This window comes from Augochlora pura, chromosome 11 (genome assembly GCF_028453695.1).
Source record: "Augochlora pura isolate Apur16 chromosome 11, APUR_v2.2.1, whole genome shotgun sequence".
Classification (NCBI taxonomy): Eukaryota; Metazoa; Arthropoda; class Insecta; order Hymenoptera; family Halictidae; genus Augochlora; species Augochlora pura.
In genome coordinates this window covers 8,227,036-8,247,428 of record NC_135782.1, presented here as the reverse complement: position 1 = coordinate 8,247,428, position 20,393 = coordinate 8,227,036, and the positions used below count along the sequence as shown (strand labels likewise).

The 20,393-nt window shown below is 30.4% G+C and overlaps 5 protein-coding genes across 10 annotated transcripts; 2 read left to right on the top strand and 3 right to left on the bottom strand.

Moving 5' to 3' along the window:
* Positions 1-35: 35 nt before the first annotated feature.
* Positions 36-4,937, bottom strand: Unc-45 (unc-45 myosin chaperone). Of its 2 annotated transcripts, XM_078194758.1 has the most exons (5): positions 4,632-4,937; positions 4,123-4,562; positions 3,702-4,031; positions 3,174-3,614; positions 36-3,079 (listed from the first exon to the last, which is right to left on the bottom strand). In XM_078194758.1, the coding sequence occupies exons 2-5, from the start codon at positions 4,543-4,545 to the stop codon at positions 1,454-1,456; spliced, it is 2,820 nt and encodes a 939-aa protein (XP_078050884.1). In that variant the 5' UTR covers positions 4,546-4,562; positions 4,632-4,937; the 3' UTR covers positions 36-1,453. The 2 variants fall into 2 exon arrangements, with proteins under 2 accessions (XP_078050884.1, XP_078050885.1); XM_078194759.1 differs by lacking the exon at positions 4,632-4,937 and having other exon boundaries at positions 42-3,079; positions 3,702-4,034; positions 4,123-4,228.
* A 526-nt stretch (positions 4,938-5,463) lies between these two features.
* LOC144476746 (mitochondrial import inner membrane translocase subunit Tim22) lies at positions 5,464-7,927 on the top strand. Of its 4 annotated transcripts, XM_078193931.1 has the most exons (6): positions 5,464-6,201; positions 6,290-6,509; positions 6,606-6,960; positions 7,032-7,216; positions 7,632-7,704; positions 7,788-7,927. In XM_078193931.1, exons 3-6 carry the CDS (start codon positions 6,726-6,728, stop codon positions 7,871-7,873), a joined length of 579 nt encoding a protein of 192 aa, XP_078050057.1. In that variant the 5' UTR covers positions 5,464-6,201; positions 6,290-6,509; positions 6,606-6,725; the 3' UTR covers positions 7,874-7,927. The 4 variants fall into 4 exon arrangements, with proteins under 4 accessions (XP_078050057.1, XP_078050059.1, XP_078050056.1 ...); XM_078193933.1 differs by lacking the exon at positions 6,290-6,509 and having other exon boundaries at positions 5,464-6,008; XM_078193930.1 differs by having other exon boundaries at positions 5,464-6,509.
* On the bottom strand, positions 7,889-10,803 carry Septin1 (Septin 1). Its single transcript, XM_078193927.1, has 6 exons — positions 10,444-10,803; positions 10,157-10,349; positions 9,824-10,082; positions 9,387-9,752; positions 9,213-9,317; positions 7,889-9,132 (listed from the first exon to the last, which is right to left on the bottom strand). Exons 1-6 carry the CDS (start codon positions 10,465-10,467, stop codon positions 9,000-9,002), a joined length of 1,080 nt encoding a protein of 359 aa, XP_078050053.1. The 5' UTR covers positions 10,468-10,803; the 3' UTR covers positions 7,889-8,999.
* An 824-nt stretch (positions 10,804-11,627) lies between these two features.
* Positions 11,628-14,271, bottom strand: Eif4h1 (eukaryotic translation initiation factor 4H1). The gene is made up of 5 exons (XM_078193928.1): positions 14,154-14,271; positions 13,249-13,419; positions 12,931-13,169; positions 12,501-12,743; positions 11,628-12,423 (listed from the first exon to the last, which is right to left on the bottom strand). The coding sequence occupies exons 1-5, from the start codon at positions 14,183-14,185 to the stop codon at positions 12,281-12,283; spliced, it is 828 nt and encodes a 275-aa protein (XP_078050054.1). The 5' UTR covers positions 14,186-14,271; the 3' UTR covers positions 11,628-12,280.
* A 45-nt stretch (positions 14,272-14,316) lies between these two features.
* Mybbp1a (MYB binding protein 1a) lies at positions 14,317-19,328 on the top strand. 2 transcript variants are annotated; one of them, XM_078193925.1, is made up of 11 exons: positions 14,317-14,432; positions 14,757-14,947; positions 15,055-15,252; positions 15,348-15,743; positions 15,829-16,409; positions 16,494-16,606; positions 16,680-17,203; positions 17,268-17,903; positions 17,970-18,218; positions 18,277-18,710; positions 18,776-19,328. In XM_078193925.1, the coding sequence occupies exons 2-11, from the start codon at positions 14,771-14,773 to the stop codon at positions 19,188-19,190; spliced, it is 3,723 nt and encodes a 1,240-aa protein (XP_078050051.1). In that variant the 5' UTR covers positions 14,317-14,432; positions 14,757-14,770; the 3' UTR covers positions 19,191-19,328. The 2 variants fall into 2 exon arrangements, with proteins under 2 accessions (XP_078050051.1, XP_078050052.1); XM_078193926.1 differs by lacking the exon at positions 14,317-14,432 and having other exon boundaries at positions 14,750-14,947.
* The last annotated feature ends 1,065 nt before the right edge of the window (positions 19,329-20,393 follow it).

Genomic DNA, 20,393 nt, shown 5'->3' with positions numbered 1-20,393 from the left:
ATTTTATTTGATTAAATAACAGTTGCATACACTATTTGATTGTTATAAATGCAATATATGCTAGAAATATGGCAAAATATGAATAAATAAATGGGCCCTTTCTCTGCAAGTAATCATTTTTTATATACAGGTGTTCTAAATTTCTGTATGTAATTGCACATGCTCATAAAACTCTGTATGAATTATGTAGAAGTATTTAACATAAAATGTAATAACTCGGAAATCGGAGAATTCAACTTACATCTACTCTACTAGCTACTACTACTCAGCATGGTTTAATAGAAAGAGATAGTTTCAAATTCAATATAACCTGTCTCGTTTTACTGGCACACAAATATATAAAACATCATAAAGTACAAATTATTAAAAACTTAATTAGTACATATTTGTTAACTCGATTGAATTATTTTGAACACAAGAGGAATCATCAGTAAGGAGTCTAAAAAGGAAATTGACACGTACTTAAAAAAAGTATTCATTGATTTATTAAAATTAGAATTGTTTTATAAGAATTACAATCAATAATAAATGTCTGTATCAGTAGAATAAAACAAATAACATTATATATATATATTATCATTTTTATAAATATATAAAATTCTTATAAATGTTCTCTTTCTATTTTCATTTGACTTATTTTTCTGCATCTAAGTAAGAGACTGCTTTGTCTTTGTCATGTGCAATTAATTCCGAATCTTGCTCTAAGTCAAACAATTCAAAGAATCGAAAATTCTCTGAGAATAACAAATTACCCTTTACATTTTATCTGGGCTTGAAACTAGCAACATAATGTTGGTATGTTGAAAAATTGTTTTATTTTTTAACTTTCTTCTTGTTTTTAGATATTGATCTCTTCTTGATGTTTTTTGACATTATTTTTCACCCTCCTTAGCAAGTTAAATTATGGGTTATTTCACGCAATTACGTAATTTCTTACTTATAAGGGTTGCTATTATTCATTCAGAACAATTATAGCACTTTTACGGGGGGAGCTAAAAAAGCATCTACGTAACTCTGTCGATCTTGTTATGAATGAGCAATTCAATACAGTAGTGGCAGAGGGTAGCATGGTTGACCAAAATGCTCCTCACATTTGTAACTGGTCACGTCCAGTGTTCGCAGAAAAATAAGCTACTGAAGAGGCACCAGATGAGTTGCCTAAAAGGCAGGCAACTCATGCGTAAGAGTCCGGCATGGCGGTATAACACGTCTGCCAAGTGAATGTTATAATTTTGAACTACGATCAGACATAGGCCCTACATTACAACGAAGTATACATATATTCAGACTTGGTTTCTAGTACCAGATTCGATTTCGGGTTTCCGGTATTCGATTTATTAGAAGAATGAAATAACACACGTAGTTTTAGGCACTGTATGATATATCAAAACTATAATCATTATTAAAATTATTTCATGTTCAATGTAAACGTGATTAAGTAAATATTAAATATTTATTCAATATTTTGTAAATTATTTGAATCCTGTTGTGGTTGTTGTTCATTTGCAGTTCTAATAAGTTTCCATTCAGCTGCTGCTTCTAATGCACTGCTAGCTATTTCTTTAATCTTTTTATTTTCTATAGATTCATTCTTTGTAAGAGCCATTAAAATTTCCATCACATCAGTTTCAATTACTTTCGCTGCAACATCCTTATTGCTTTTTATCATGTTTAAAACAATGACAATTCCTCTATGTTGTAAATCAGAATTTGGATTAGCGAGTAAAAATCGTAATGATTCTAACCAATCCTTAGAATCAAAGACTTTACTACAAGATTTCTTGCTAACTGATGTCAACATCGCTAAGGCTCCTGCTGCTGCTAAACTTGTATCAATATCTTCATCACCACAAAGAATGACTAAATATTTAACTCTATCATTTTCTTGTTCATAAAATGGTATAGTATCTTCGCACATCATTAAGTTATTTACAACCTGTGTGGAGGCACGTCTTAGCATATCATGATCCTCAAACATATAAGTCTCTATTTTTTGGAAACCTCCTTCTTTTAATATTCTTTTCCTAACGCTATCGTTAACACCTGCTAAATTGCACAGAGCCATTAAAGATTCGAAGTTCTCAAGTGCAGAACAATCTGGATTTAGGAGATTTATGAAAGGTCGCACTACTTCCATTATTCTTTGGCCAGGAAAAGCTACCTCTGGATTTATCGTAATTCCTAAACGTGCTAGGGCTTGAGATGCTTGTTTCTTTCCTTTTTCAGTTCCTTCTAAAGCCAACGGTAAAAGTGCCTTTGCTCCACCTTGTTGAACAACAATACCTCTAACTTCTTGTTGACTACAAATTGCATTGAAAACACGTGCTATTAATTCCTTGCTATTTTGACTTTCTGTTTTAGAGAGACTAACCAATGCACTTGTAACACCAGCCTTAGCTAATATAATTTCTCTCTTTCTTACAAAATCTATATCGTCAAGTTCATGTTCTTCAGGTATGTGATGTTTTGCAAATTTTGCTAATTCTATCATTTCTGGTATAATTTCTTGTTTGTCATAAGCATTACATAAATTCACTAATGTTGTGACCACGCCGTAAATTACAGATTGATCTCCAGTTTTAGCAAGTTCTATCATTGCTGTAACTGCTTCACTATCTTCAATAAGTTTTTCTTTAACTTGAGCATCAAAAGTAAGATACGATAATCCTTCTACTGCCCATTTCCTCATATCTTTTTGTTTCTTAGGATTAATTAAGAATCTTCTACAAGCTTCTGCTAATCTCAATGTTGCACCATCCGCGAATGGTCGAATTGTGGCATCTGAGCCACCTGAACTACCGAGTTTACACAAGCCTACTAATGCACGTACTTTAATAGAATCGTCTTTAGAGTGATATAATTTTTTCAAAATGTTCACTCCTTGATTTATAATTGCAGTAGCTTTGTCTTTCTTAGATGCTGCAGCAACTATACACTCACAAGCAACTCTTTGTTGTAGTACATCATCCGTACCTGCCATTACAAGTATCATTTCTAAGATACCTTCTCTAGCAATCACTGTATTTCCAACATCTAATGGACCAAGCAATAAAGTTGTGATAGCAACTACAACACGGACCTATTTTAAACAGAAACAAATACATTAAAAACATACATATGAATATTTTTCTTAATAGATTTTCGCAAAAATTTAAAAGAAGTGTGCTACATACCTTGGATTCTATATCTGGATCTAGTAACTTATCTTTAATAAATTCGTCTATGGCGTTTGCGAACTTTTCTCTTGCAGCATCATAATACATATTTTCATAAATTCTGGCTAAGCACACACTGGTCACAGTTCTAGTAGATGGTGTAATATCCATTGAAGATTCATACTTATATTCTTCAAGTTCACTAGCTACTTCCAATAAACGTTGTAAGCCACGAAGTTCCACCAATCGCTCTGCCCAATTTAATGTAGTATAGTGAACATTGCGTATGATAAGTTCTATAATTGCATCTCTTGCTAATCCAGAAATAATTCTACTTGTTACACTGTATAACAAGCAAGATAAAATAGTATCAATTCTTTTATTATATTTATCACATAATTCTTTGTTTGGTTTCGTATCTGGTTTATTATCCATGCCACTGTAGGTATTGAGTATAGTCTAAAACATAGTTTCAAATTTAAATATTATTGTTAGTTTTAAGTAAATAAAGTAATGGTACTTTGTACATTTATTAGATTTACAAACCTGCAAACAATACTGAGCAGCATTTACTCTTTCTGTAAGTTTACTATTGATCATTTCTAAGTAACAAGGTATACCAATATGCTTTAAAATCTGTTCAGTTCGACTAATATTATCTTTACATAGTTCAGCAATGATATGAATTGCACTTGTTATTATTCCCTCATTCTTTTCAATTTTCATAAGTTTTACTATATTAGGAATAATTCCATCCTTTAACATAACTTCTGCACCTGCTCTTTCTCTTGCAAGAACAAGTAAGTTTTTCATTGCTGTTTCTCGGTTTTCATTGGTCCCTTTCATTTCAAAAGCTAATTCCATCATTTGCGATACCTACTTAAGAATATAATTTATATATTACATTACAATAAATTATAATAGAATTTGTGATATCGTATTATATGATAAATGCCAGTATACAAACCTTGGCACTAACGCGAGAGCTTTGTTTATATCTTTCCTGTACAATCTCATGTAATCGTGCAGTGATAGGTTGAATTGCCTTATTTCCTGGATCTACTGAAATAATATATCTGGCATCTCGATATGCTTCTTCATATCTCTCTAATGCTTCTAATGCTTGACATCTGCGAAATAGTGCTTTAGGATCATTTGGACATATATTGAGTGATTCGTCACAATCCTTAACAGCCTTATTATATTCTTCTTGTTTTAAGTACACAGCAGCACGATTTTTATAATATATAGCTTTTTCAGAATTGTCTTCATTTGAAAGCTTTAAAGCATTTGTATAGCAACTCAATGCTTCTGGCCAATTCTTTTTACCGAATTCCTCATTACCCTTCTCCTTCCATTGTTGCGCAGTTAAAGTTGTTATTTGTGTCATGTTGAATAACTTGTGAACTGTTGACAATAAAAATAAGTAATGCAAGATAAAAGTGTAAATCAAAAATAATTTAACTTTATACTTACTTGATAATTTGTATAATATATGAACTTTTTGAAAAAGACTTAATAACTTAGTTTTCACTTTGATTATCAGTAACACTTTCGGAAGTCTCCGATGCAATACTGAGGCTAATATCGCTTTCGCATTGTGTTAAAAAGACTTTAGAAATGTCTAGACGCTACTAGAATGTTTCAAGTTTATTTTAATCTCTGTTCGCCCCATGATCTGAACGGAAGCATATCGCCGGTTTAAAATAGGTTTTCTACACACTATAGCAATTTTGTTATTCTTGCTACAGTACTGTACCCTGCTATGACGTTTGTATTCTAAGTATGTGTCTCTTAAGTTCTTGAACCCTGGCATCTGGTACCGGTAAACTATATGTACAGTAATATCTCAATTCAAGAACCATGTTTGGGGCAACGAGACTCTTGAATTGAGAGAAGGCAAGGAATTGCTGTGCTCTAATTGGCTGACGATTCACAGTGGTGCCCTCATAGGTAAAAACAAAGAGAGGAGATAAGGGGTGAGCAAGAGAGCACGACCATCAGAAACCATGCAAAATAAGTCCCACGGATAAGAAACCTAGGCCGTCTCATTTTTCAGTGTTGCGTCTCACTTTTTTCGCTCGTCCGTACGCCTGGCGCTCTATTTGAAACACGCTATGCAATATTCGACTTATCTTATCGCCTTTTCTTGTACTTCCTTACCATATTTACTAGCAGATTCGTGAACAATGTTCAATGCACATTGAGATATGTTTCGAATGTGTATGTTCATAAGAAGTATTTCGACAAGTTGAGCAGGATCAGGCTCAGCTAATTATTGCATTACTCTAAACGTAGCGTAAAAGAATGAATGAATGTTACAAATGCAATAGTGTGTAAACTAGAAATCTGTTTTTGAAAGATGTTTATTTGCTCGAAATATGATCCACTTTTCCCAACGAACTTTCAATGTATAAATTGATTTTTAAAAATTTTTTAAAAATTTTAAATTTGGATGAATAAATTCGGCTATGGTTATGTTAATACTATTTTCGCAAACAAAGTATTTATCTTTTGCGTGTCTTTTCAAGTGTTTGTCTTTCCCTTAAAAGATAAAAATCTGTTAGTGATATATCGAGTGAATTGGGTTAATGTTTCATACTTTTTGAGTTATTTAATTTTCAAACTGTTTCTTGCGACGTAATACAGAATTTGGAAAGAATTCTTTTTAACAAACTATAACTCTGGCAATAGACAACTCCAGATTATGAAAATTCGACATTTCATACACGGCAACCTAATTGTACATACATAACGATTAAGCAATGTAACTCAGTCGCTCTTGACTACTGTTTAGGTTAAACTTTTTTGTAACAGTGGTGTCAAGAAACCGTTTGGCATCTATTCTAAGTGGTGCGTAAGAGACCTTACAAATGTGATTGGTTAATGCCAATGGATTACAATTACAATTCAGGAAACTTCGACACACGTGTGAAATAATTATGTCATAAACTTTATTTCACTCAGCACGCTGAAACCAGGGAATTTCGACACATGTCACATCAGTTTGTGACCTAATTTCCAAATTTGAAAATATTAAGAAATTGTAAGAATAACCCGAGATATGTGAAGCACCCACATACATACTTTGTAATTCGTATGAGATTTTTTAAAAATTTGTTTGAAAATTCTAGCTGTAAAAAAACAAAACCTCAAAAAAACAACGAAAAAATTCAGATTTTATATGGAAGCACTAGAGTAATAGAATTTATATGTTTATAGTACTCTTCTCTTCATCTTTACAGTCGATGTCGTACGACGCGTTTGATGAAGCAAGTATGAGCTTGTGCTCATACATTTAGTATTGAAATTCCAAAAATATCTTTTTAATATATTTTTGCATACTATTTAATGGTAATCTATGATAATAGGTTACAATGGAAAATATTTTAAAAACACTAGTATAGTCTTTAATACTATGTATTAAATTTTTACGTTTTTTATTTATAGATATTTACATAAACTAACAACGAGGCTGAGGAAACTCATAGTGATTAAACTTTGAAAACATATACATATCTACTACTGTTGTTTTGTTTTCAATAAGTAGTATATAATACTCCAATAAAAATGTTTACCACTGAACCACCCAAACCACCAGAAAATAGTGAAGGAAAAGTTTTTTTAAATGATAGAACTTGGGATGAAATAGCTATTTATCTAGTCGGAAGTCAGCAAAGATTTAGAGAAAATATTATAATCCCAAGGACAGTGGGACCTGTACAAATTAAAACTAATGTAGAAAAACGTATGGAAAGTATAGCAGAAAGTTGTACTTTTAAAAGTATATGTAGTTGTTTTATAGGTACGTTATATACTTGTATTAAGTAATTACTATTTAATAAACTATAATTAAAGGAAAAATTATATTTTTAGGGTATGCTCTGGGAGGTGTAATAGGATGGTTTTCAGCTAGTGTAAATCCAAATTTTGCTAGTATTGAGAAACAACAAACTGTCCGTGAAACACTTAGAGAAATGGGAAGCACAGCTTCAAGTTATGCTAAGAATTTTGCTATTGTTGGTTGTGTATTTACTGCAATTGAATGCTCTATAGAATCGGTAATATTTTTACAAATTCTCTATAAAATTATTTTATTTTGATTAGTACATACAGATAGAAGTCAAAAAAGGGAATAACATTCTTTTCGTTTATAATCTTATTTTCAAAGAAAATTACGTTGAAAATTCATGAGATTTAAGTGCTAGAGTATGTGCAAGTAGTAAAGTTAGTAAGTCATGAACAGGTGCATCAATTAATTATTTTTTAGTAGCATATATATTCACTGAATATTCAAAAATGATTTTCTTAAGAAATATTCCTCTTTTCCAACTTGTATACAAATTCACTACTTGGCCGTTTGTACCATGATTTCGGAGATATTCTATATACATATATATGATTAATAATACTTCATTTTATTACAATTTATTAATAGTAAGAGTATATGACGAATATTTGACAATATCCTTCTAGTATAGAGGTAAAAACGATTGGAAGAATACGGCATATGCAGGTGGTTTTACAGGTGGAATATTAGGACTGCGAGGTACCTATTGCTTATGTATATTTAGTTAGAACATAATAATTTAATTTGATACATATATTTCACACTGCAATTTCACGTTTCAGCTGGTGTTAAGGCAGGTATAATTGGAGCAGCGGGCTTTGCAGCATTTTCAACTGCAATAGATTATTACATGAATCACAGAGAGTAAAAATTAAACAATCAATGACACAAATTATAATCAGTATATTTGTATAAAAAAGGTATAAAATACACTTTGGGTGTACTGTATAATACATACGAAAGTGTTCTTAGTATAAAAATGCATACAAATAAGTACAATAGTTAAGAAAAAATAAATTTACGCAATACATTGATATTTGTTTCACTTACATTGTTAAAATGTCTTCTCATGATTTCCAAGTCATTAAATACAATGTTATAATTTGAATTATCTAAACCTTTTTATGTAAATCATACAATGAATAAAATGCTTAAGTCTTATTTAATATTAAGTAGAAGTAACACATATGTAGTTTCAAAATAAAAATAATACTTTACATATTGCAGAAACATAAACAGATTACGTTTTCTATATACGACACTGTCTATCACAGTAAAAAATACATTTTTGTCGATCTTAGGTATACTGAATTATTACTGATAGTTTGATACTAAAACAGTCTTAAATTTTTGAATTACTTAAAAAAATATACATGGAACATTGGAAGATATGGCTTGCAAACTGTATGTTTTTCTCAGTTTGTCAATAAGATATTTCTATAAAATATCAACATTCAGAGAACATTGACATACATATGGCCCTATATAAAATTGTATTAATAGTTTTTTAATTTACTTTGATATGAAATTTTGTATACGTTTAAAAATTGTGCATGTTTTGTTTTAATGGATACTTCATATTTTATAGCTATTATATATCTAGTATAATGTTTTACCAAATTTTAATTGTACTGTATCCTTCAAATATTACATAAATTTACTTTTATATGATGAGTTATTTTAATATTTCTATTTCAATAATGGAACTGTAAATTGTTCTATTTAAAAGGAATATGCAAGGCACTTATCGCACATTTCTGTTTTGACTTTTGTAAGACACTCGAATATGAACATTATTTGACTTAGTATTTAAAGAAAATACTGAATTAAGAAACGTATCTTTACATAATACGTTTGTCACAAATGAATTTATAAAATTATGCACTCCTATTATATTTTATCTTGGATAGCATAATAATTATTTATCTTTTTGGCACCTTTAATGGTGATCAATTTATATGTATCTTTATGCAATTTGCATAGAGAGTATATAATTATGGATGCTGCTGTTGCATTTGTGCTTGCATTACTGCCAAGAGTTCTTGCATTCGTCGTAATTCCGCTTCTTTTTCTTGTAATATACGATCTTTTTCCGACACTGTATGAGATTTTTCGGCTTCCACAATACTGTTAATAAAATGGTTCAGGAAGTTAATAAATATACTTAATATTATGTAAAAATTCATGTACATGTCGTTTAAACTTACGTTTGCCTGCGAGGTGGAACAGGAGCTCCTTTAGCCAGTCTTTCACTACGATAATTTTCATAATGTACCTCCTGTGTTACTTCCTGCAAATCCTGCATATGTGTGCTGCAAATTTACAGAATTAAAAAGCTTGTTTTTTGTACAAGTACAATTTGTTCACATAATAATACTTACATCAGCATTGTTCTCAATTTTATAAAATCACAATGATCAGGATTCTCAACCTCTACAACGCCCCATGGATATAAACGTCCACGTACTTTACGCCCCTTTACTTCTAATAATGTGTTAGCTCCACATACTGCAAAAGGGACTGCTTCTTTTAGTTGTCTAACTTGTTCTTTGTAATCTTCGTCTTCGTCGCTATCACAATCTGGCAGAGGATAGATTTTTATGCCACTGCCCTCAATTTCTTCCATAACACGCTTTTTTAAGCGTAAAACTTCCTTTTTTGTAAGTACATCTGCTTTAGCAATTACTGGCACAATGTTGACTTTATTATGAAGTTGTTTCATAAATTCTATATCCAATGGTTTTAATCTAGCAAAAATAAACATATTTAGTATTTTCTGTACCATTTCCAAATATAGTCACAATTAAATTTGTCTTACCCATGACCAAAAGGAGAAATAAAATAAAAGCAGCAGTGTATTCTATTATCTACTATATTTCTTCTATTTAAGCCACTTTCATCACGTAAAAATCTTTCAAACTGGTCGTCTATGTATTGTATAATAGCTCTAAAACTATCTGTATTATCAATTGCATCTCCATAACCAGGTGTATCAACAACAGTCAATCTAAGTTTAACTCCTCTTTCTTCAATCTCCACAGTAGAGGCATCAAGCTTTACAGTTTGATTAGTTTTTTCTATTTATACAACATTAATATGTTAATAATTAACAGTGTTGCATAAAATATTAAACATATAAAATGAAGCTTACCTATAGCATCAGGAATTACACGTTCTGGATATAAGTCAGTAAGAAATAGGCTATTGACTAATGTAGATTTTCCAAGACCTGATTCTCCGACAACCATTAACGTAAATTCAAATCCTTTCTTTACAGATTTCCTATGTACTTGATTAGGTAAATTTGCAAATCCCACATATCCAGGAGTTTCGAGGCTAGCAAACTACATAATAAAATATAACAAATATAAACACCCCTTTTATAATGTATAAGAAAAATATTATAAATCATGTTTATATTTATTATACAATACTTACAGTTTTTACACTTTCAGTAGACATTTTTTTCTAGAAAAGTAACCTACAAGGAAGATATTACTAATCGAGTATAGCCGACGAATATTGAAAAAATAATCGGAAACCAAATTTTAGACAAACGGGCGCCGTATTGTGACAGAACACGATTGTACCACAACCATACCGAAAATACATGCGTCAAATAAAACGGCGTAGAGGTGACTGACTTTACTTCACAACTTTTGTTTGAATTCACATTGCTTTCACTCTTTTGTAATTAACTAACTGATGACCAAAGTCATATAACAAAACCAAATTATTTATTGTAGCCTCATTGAAATATAGATGTTACACCGACTGTACAGGAAACATTACTCCATATCCGGGTTAAGTGGGGGAAGGGAGATATCCCTCAATTGGAAGAAATTTAGGCGTGGCAACTGAAATACCTCTGGGGTTCTATAAGAAATAAGATAACCATTTTATCTATATTACATTCTTCATCGATACAAATTATCATTAAGCATGTAATTACAACTAGAAACTGTAATTTTACTTTTGCTATGTATTTTTTAAATATTTTAGTGTGTAAAAAATTTAAAAAAGTTGAACATCGAATTATTATGAAAAATTATCCGAATAGATTAATTTAGTATATTTGTGAGTAATTTACAAAAGGTATTAAGAATATTACATGTTATTCATAATTAAAATTACATACAACTTTTCATCGCCTATTGTCTCTTAAATCTCTGACGATACATTATACGTTTATCAGGCAAACGGCTACTTTATTCAGGAAATAATATCATATACAAGCATAGTTTTACATAGTATTTGTCATTATTTCAAGTTTCCCTTTATTTATTATCTCATAACCATCGATATCTTTTTCAAATAATCGACATTTCTTACTAGCATAGTTAATTAATTCGTTACACAATATTATTGTTTAATAATCGACACATTATCATTTGTATCTTTCGGTGATGTACAAATTGTTTTAATCATTCAAATATTTTAATTCTTTATTAATTATTTATCTTAAGCGCGAGTAAACAACTGTTTAATCGTTTTAATCAAATGCGACTTTATCTATTAAATAATTATTCTCAAACCATTTTAACAAGCACATACAATGATCAGTATTAAAGTGAAACGTAAAAATTATAAGGAAGGAAAAATAATACAGATAATGCTTCGTACTCATTTAAATAGGGATTATTTTAGAGTACAATTTTTGAAAATACGGCTTTGCACGGGATCAAATACACATGCAATGACAGTATATATTTTTAATAGTTTGTACACATACCCTCAGTATTATTACAAATTGATACAAAACTCATCATGAAATTGACATGAACATTAAAACTTCTGTGTCATCTCAACAATTATGATTTACATATATATATATATATATATATATATGTTTATTTATATATAATATTTATATATATATATATGTATATAAATACCAACACTATTGAAGCATGCATTGTGCACACAGTGTTTACTTCGAATTCCCAATTTACTATTATATTTTGTTTTAACTAAGAAGTTAATGTAAATAGAGAGGGCATTAGACAAGAAAATTTTATTCGTAATTGAAAGTGTCAAATGCACAGAACCTAAGAGTTTTATCAAATCACCTTTCGTCGTTATGAATTTTGAGGGAAGACACACCCCTTTGGGGGTAAATAAAAATGATCATAATTTCATTATTTCAGCTTTGAAGAGATTCTTCCCATTGTCTGTGAGGAAACTAAAAAATCCCGCATTGGTTTCCAAATCTTTGTTAGGGAAGTTCCATCCCCTCTAATTAAGGGATCAGAAACTATTAAACATAATAATATTTTTACTTGTCATAAGTTTTAAGTTTCTCCTCTCGAGGTTTTGCACCACCATATATTGAACTTGATTTACTTGATTCAGCAACTGCATTGACAGGTGTTTGAATTGTTCTTGGTGCTAACACCAAACGTTTCCTTCCAGTTGTGTCTATATATAAAAAAAATATTAATAATTATTTAATTAAATCAAATAATTAAGAAATAAAAAGAAGAGAATTAGCTAACCTGGAGGTGGTTCTTTATTATACATTTCATCAGGAAATGGTTTCCGCTCAGTTCCTCTTAGACGAGTAGGTGGTGGCCTAGTACCATATCCACTAGGTGGTGGTACACCACCACGAGCCCAATCTCGATTTCCTCCACTTGCATCATCATTAAACTGACTGCTGCTACTGCCTCGACTACCTCTCATCTCCCATGAATTACCTTGCCGACCACCACCTCTATCACCTCTATCACTATAACCTCCTGTATATTATAATTAACATAATTTAAAATGCTATAACATTAATCCACGAAATATAAAGGAGAAATTTTATACACAGAGTTCTCCATATATTATTGTTATTATAAACAGTAACACAATGTGGTAAATAATTAATTTAAATATTGAACATATATTACAAAAAAATATATGAACATAAAAATATATTACCATAATCATCACCAAATCCACTACGGCCGCTATCTCTTCCTCTAAAACCTCCTCCTCCTCCTCCACTGGTGCCTCCAGGACGATTTCTTCTATCAAATCCACTTCCTCGATCATTTCTTTTACCCTCTGCTACATCTATTTTAAGGACACTATCATCAACTCTTATTAAACCATCTTTTCCTAATGCAGCTTTTAAATCTTCCAAATCTTCAAACTCGACATAACAGAAGCCCTTAAACCTGCAGAAAAGACAATATAAATATTAGTGATATTAGAACTATAATCTTGTTATATTTGAATAACTCGTAATCTACAAACCTATCAGTTTCTTTATCTTTAACCAATCTGATTCCTTTAACATTAAGTTCCTCAAAGATTTTATCCACATCTCCTTGAACAATTCCATTTGGCAAATTTCCCACAAACGCAGTGTAAGGTGGCTCAGTTGGCAATGGTTTTCCATTTCTGCGATATCCGCCTCCAAGATCTCTGTAAAAAAAAAACAAAAAACTATATTCACTTACACATATAAAAAAGGTATTATTGAAAACAATTTATATAGTAAATTATATATGAATATGATATATACTATATGTATATATATATATATATATATATATATATATATGTATGTATATATATATATATATACACACATATTCATTTTTTTTTTTTTAATAAAATATTTTGTAACTTAAAAATAGTGACATTGAATGCTTTGAACATAATAATAAATTCACAGGATTCAATACACTTAAAAAAAAATAAATCCCGTATTTGTATCTAAAAATCTAAATTTCTTAGTATAATAAAGTTAAAAAGCTGTAATTAAAGCATTAACTTAATATCAATATCATAAGCATAAATTTCAAAAAATAATGTACTCTCATCTATATCTCCACATTACGAAGAATAATATTTTGGGATAGATATATAAGATTAGTCGCACGAATAGACAAATAACACTTTTGTTAATAGTGTTACGAGTATGATACATCAATGTTTGGCCGGCCAAAATAAAGCCGCGTGTCGAAAGCACCATATCTGCAAAGTGCTGCGCTCCTCTCTAATCGAAAATTATTTAACCTTAAAATCGAAAGATTATCGAAGATAGGACGTGTTCTTTCACCAGACTGGTGCACTGACTATATTACTACCGTTACACTGCTTCAGAAAAACTTAAATGATTATTGTACACGAAAGAAATTGCAGTCTATACTTGCCTTGAATCTTCGTAACCACTTCGACCAGCCATATTGGATGCACGAAACTGACCGGGACCGCGCGGGTCGAGCGAGTTACTATATTCAAGATGGCACTTTCCTAACCATTAAAGAATTTTCAATCATAAAGTTATGAAAATTTACTCACACATTTCAATTGATAAATATAAATAATAATTTATCAAAGAGTTAAAAATTGCATCCAGTAGAACAAAATGCTTATAATTATTTAAAATATAAATTTAGAAGACTAAGTTTTGGCAATGCTTTGTTAAAAAGGTATACTTTTGTACATATGTAGTACTGTTCAGTATTATTTACTAAAAATTTTCACTGACGGTATATGTTGTATTTCGAAAGTGTTTATCCAAAATAAGAGTTTTTAAGAAGACAGTTGACAGTCTATGCTACGTAAACATGAAACATTCAACTTTGATTTTATATTCTATTTATTATTTGCCTCACGCAAATAATTATAATTAAAATATTACTAATATATTACATATTGTACTTCTTGTATATTATGTACGAAGTGTATATATGTACATTGCTCATTGTACGTACATTTAATGTAGGCAATATTAAGATTAACGTAGTTTCTAGTTAAGCGAAGCAAGATGGCAGACGAGGGAATGCACATGGTAGAGGTTGTTTCAAATGACTTAAAAGTGAAGGAAAAGAATAAAATGGATTATACAGTTCTTGATCATTTTACGAAACTCAGAAATGAAACCGAACACAATAGAATAAATGGTGGTATTGAACTACTAAAGTATTTACTTGGACAAAGTTCAGTAAGTGTTTATTTAAATTAACCTCAAATCACTTCTTTATTAAAAGCGCGAAATATGTTTAGAATCTATTCATACAAATGACTTGCCTACAATTATTAATCTTTTAGAACCAAAATAACAGTAAAGAATTTAAATATGCACTAAGGAGACTAATTCGAGGTTTAGGTGCATCAAAAACCTCTTCAAGAATAGGTTTTTATACAACTTTGACAGTTTTTTTAACAATGTATCCTGAAATGTCACTAGAGGAAATAATATCTATAGTAGATAGTGAACTGCATCCAGTTAACAGTAACAACAAAGGTGTAAGTATATACTTGCTGATTAATTATTACACACATTATCAAAAGTTCTACATGCTTGTTAGTATGTTACATATTTGCAACAAATATTATTGCAGGAAAATGCTGATATTTATATGGGACGTATACTAGTATATGGGGCATTAATACGATCTAAAATACTTTTAAAAAGTACAATAGAAATGCAGAAACAAATTATAGAAGATCTTGTTAAAGGGGGCAGACAACGTAGTTATCTATCATTCCCATCTATTTCATTTTTTATTGAGTTTATAAATCAAATTGATATAAAGAAAATTGAAAACTTAGTCTGTCCAATTATTGAAATAGAATTTGGTAAGCCTTGGTCAGAACAAAATCTAGATTCAATTTATGCTTTACTAGTAATGAAAGATAAATTTCCATCAATTGCAAACACAACATTTTGGAAAGAACATTTTGGTACTGGAGATATTACCAAAGAAACTATGACTGATATAGTAAAAATATTACTGGTAAGTGTTCATTAGACAAATAATACATTCTTATTTTTATAATAAGTACTGTTTATAAGAAATTTATTGCATTATTAATTTTCAGGATTTACCTAAAGTTATACTATGTCATCATCCAGTATTCAAATTATTTTGCAAAAATTTAACATCAGGTGAACTTATTACTGAATTTTGGATGTATATAGATCAAAAGTTTACAAAACCTTCTAGAATTGATGAACATTTGGCCATAGAAATTCTTAAATTAATATTGTCAAATACTACAGATAAGTCTGTACTTCCTTCATTATTATCTACAAATTATATGCAACATATGCTAAAAAGGTTTTATGGAAATAAAAAACATGACAAAGATGAAGTACTCATTGCGTTTAAGGAAATTTTACATTTATTAGTATCAGCTACAGCCAGCAGTCATACAAAGCTAAAAACACAGATTGCTGTATTAAAGAAGTTGATATTGTATCCTGGTGACTTAATGATAGAAAAGAAAACTGGTACAAAAGTAGTTCAAATGATTACAGGAAATTTAAGTCTAGAAGGTATTAAAAAGGTATCAAAAATATATAAGGATATTATTGAGAATCTGATACCCAAAGAAATGCCAGGTACAAAAACATTTTGGACAAATACTGAAAGAATCTATGCTGCTCACTTATTAACAAGGTATTTAATTATGTAAACAGATAATTTGAATTACATTTTTTCTTAAGAGCAATTATGTAGAATAAATTGACTACATGTCTACAGATTAATGGGATATTCAGTAACTTTAATGGATCAAGAATGGAGATTAGAACAATTAAAATTCTTATTTACTCAAGGGTTATGTGAAATGCCAAATGTTGGAGTAGATTTGGCACGTGAGTATAATTATTTGATATATAAAAATTTGTGCATACCCTTTTTTGTTATTGTGTTATTTTTTATTTTCAGCACAACTTAAAGAAGCATTTTACCATGCATTGGATCACAAATTACCAAAATTAAGTAGTTTACGAAATGTATTAAGTGACTTAGTTCATTATTTAGATACACACCTGAGAAGTCAAATTCTAAAGCTAAGAAATCCATTATCAGATGAAGCAAAAGTGGCCTGGCAGAAAGTGATAAATTCAATTGAAAAGTTAGAGAGTAATAAGAAAAAGGCAGAGGCTGTACCAGTATTCCACACAATGAATTTACATATGGGATTACAATTATTTTCAGACCCACATATGGCAATTATGGCTATCAATGAACTTCAAAGTTGTTATGAAAGATTAGTTAAAAAATCTAAAAAAAATAAAGTAGGAATCAACAAAAAGGAAGAAGATGAACCAGAATGGGTGGAAGTAGTAACTGACTTACTACTGTCTTTTTATTCTAAAAACGATCATTTATTGCGATCTCTTGTGGGATGTGTTTTCCCACACATTTGTCCATATGTAACACCAGCAGCTATACATCAAATTTTAGCAGTACGTAGATGTGATTTCATTTGGAATTACAGATAATATAACATCTCAAATTTTTCATTTTTAGGTTCTGGACATAAGAAGTGGGAAAGAACCCCTTGTAACAGAAGGAGAAGCAAATGAAGAAGACTCATTGGATTCAGAATCAAATGATGATAGTGAAGTGGACGAAGAATTTTCTGATGACGCAGTACAATGTTCGACGGACAATAATGATTCTGATTCTAATGAAGAATCAATCAACGAAGATGAAGAGGACACTGTCACAGATCGACTACGAATGGCGGTACGTCAAGCATTAGGTGAAGCTTTTGTTCAAACTGATGATGAAGACATTGATGTGGACAAAATCGACGATGAAGAAGGAAAGCGATTAAATGAATCATTATCAGCAGCATTTAGAATTCTACGAGAGAATCGTCAGTCACGATCAAAGAAACAAAAAAAATCGGCACAAGCTTTAACACATTTTAGGATCCGAGTTATCGATTTATTAGAAACATATTTAGAGTGTAGCCCGTCAATGACAATTGTATTTGACATGATACTTCCACTTTTCGCATTACTGGAGTACTGTATAAAAGATCCTCATCAAAAACCTCTTCAAGATCGTATTCGATCCTGTTTAAAAAGATTGGCTGCTGTAAAGAAATTTAAAGATACAGAAAATGTAGATGAGAATTTAGTGACAGTGATATTGAAGGTAATTAAGAATAATTTGCAAATACATAAAGCATAACGTTATTACATAATTAGTTACTGTTTTAAGGCATTAATAGAGAAAGGAGATAGAACAACGTCAGTTTATCAAGAAATGAGTGATAAATTGGCAGAATGCTGTACATTTCTGGTAAGATGTGCACAGCAAGCTGATATATCCACGACATCTATAGCGGAAATTTATGCTGAAAATTTAACAGCTTTTTTTAAAAGAAGAGATTGTGTATTATCACCAATATTATTTAAAAGTATATTACAATTACAGTGGGACGGTAATTGGCAGTTGGCCCCATTGTTGGTACGTTAGTAGTTGTAACTAATGTACGTTCCTAAATAATCCAAACTTATTTTTGTAGGTGGACTTTGCCTTTGATGTTACTATAAGGTCATTTCGACGAAGACATGCTCTCGACTTTTTAACAGTTTTTTATCATAATCGTCGTTTAGTTAATTTAGATACAATACGTTCTGACACTAGAATAAAAATGGAAAAGAAATTGTATAAAAATGTCATAAATACACTTCAAGAATTATCTAATGTGAACAAAGTTGAGAATAAACAACCCATTCTGAATAATGGTAACGAAATAGGAAAAGAAGTTAAACAAAGATATGTTTATAATCTTTTATTATTGTTGCGTCATATTTATATCCAACACGTACCTAAAGTATGGGATTGGGAAGATATAAAAAAAGCTCTTGTATCATACAAAACTTACGCTTCACTTGCAAAAGATACAAAAACAGCTTGTAATAGACTAGCTGCTCAAATTGGAATTTCATTTAATATGTAAGTAATATTCACATAAGTGTGAAACATGTTTCAATATTAAAACAAAATTGTACATTTTTTAGGCCTGTGAAAAAAAGGATATATCAAGATAGTCCTAAAGTAAATGGAGAAACAAAAGAAGCAATGAGCAATGCAGAAGATATAGAAGAAAATGGTGATACATGCAGTAATTCAGATACCCCTACATTGACGAACAGCGAGTTTAAGAAAAAGAAAAAAAATAAGGGTAAACAGAAAGAAAAGCAATTATTAAAGAAAGAAGCACGGTTATTGCGTGAAAAAACGTTATCTGAAGGGTTCGAGTCATTCAACTTTAGTGCTTTTGCTTCGTACAATGAACAAAACGATTTTGAGCCACTTCAAAATGGAGGTTCGCAAAGTGAATCCACTAGTCCTGCTTTATCACAAAAAAGACCATTTAAAGAAACACTAGACAGTAACAAATCTAAAAGAAGAAAAAGTATGCAGACTGTTTGATACGTGTAATGTACTCAAAGAACTAACATGATCATAAATAATTGTTATTTTTGTATATGCATTTATAAACATATGTATCAAAAAGTTTGTACAGTTTGAAAATATATAAATAAATCTGCAACATGATTTCCAATATTATATTAATGAATTCTCTGTTTTTATCATGTAATTCCATTTCGATATATGTATATGTATACAGGGTATTACAAAAGTCAATTGCAATCGAGAAATGAGGGGTTCCTGAAAGGTCATTAAAGTAACTTTTTCCTTAACGCAATTGCATTCCGCGGTTTTATTTACCAATTATTAATGGAAAACACTAATTAATGAGAGGTAAGTTCGATTGGGGTAAAGCAGCCGACCAGCAAATGAAGTTTAGTTTGCTCATTGGCTCAACCGCCTCATGCCAACTGATGTCGCTTCTCATTGATCACTTATACATTAATAACTCATTAATGACATCTCAGAGTAAAATGGTTGTAAAGGAAAAAATTGCTTGAAATCACCTCAGATACCCTCATTTCTAAATTGTTATACATTTTTGGGACGTACATATAATACTAGTGTTACCCCTACTCCCAACCCAACTTGAACATGTAATACGATCTTTTGTTACCGACGTGTTATTAAATATTACACATGTATACGAAACCATAATCAAATTTATTATATAAAATAACAATAAATACATAGAAATTAGACTGTGCGTTGAGATCAATTCATACGTTGAGAGTAATAGGACTATTGCAAACATTTCATATTACAAACTTAAAAATTGTAACATTTTCAAATTTAAAATTTGAATAATGGTACGATTTGGTACCACGAATGCGAACTTAATGAAACAAGTAAAAAACTAATTTTCTTTAAAGTACCGATATTGATATTGTAGCAGCGTTGGTTATCTCATTCGTTGCAAAGGATAAAAATTTGCAGAGTAACCTAAGTATGTACGACGATAGATATAAAAGAAACTAGTATTGCTAGAGTACTGAAAGGTATCGACTGTGATAAAGGAGATCGGTGGATGAATTTATGACGACAAATAAAAAGAAGAAACCTACACAGAAGAGATGAAAAGGGACTCATATGCTACACTGCTTTCGGAATTTGCCTTTGAACAAAAAGCTTATCTATGTCTATGAATAAAGCAAACACCTGTATCGGTACATTTCTAGCATTGATCACATTCATTGATTTATT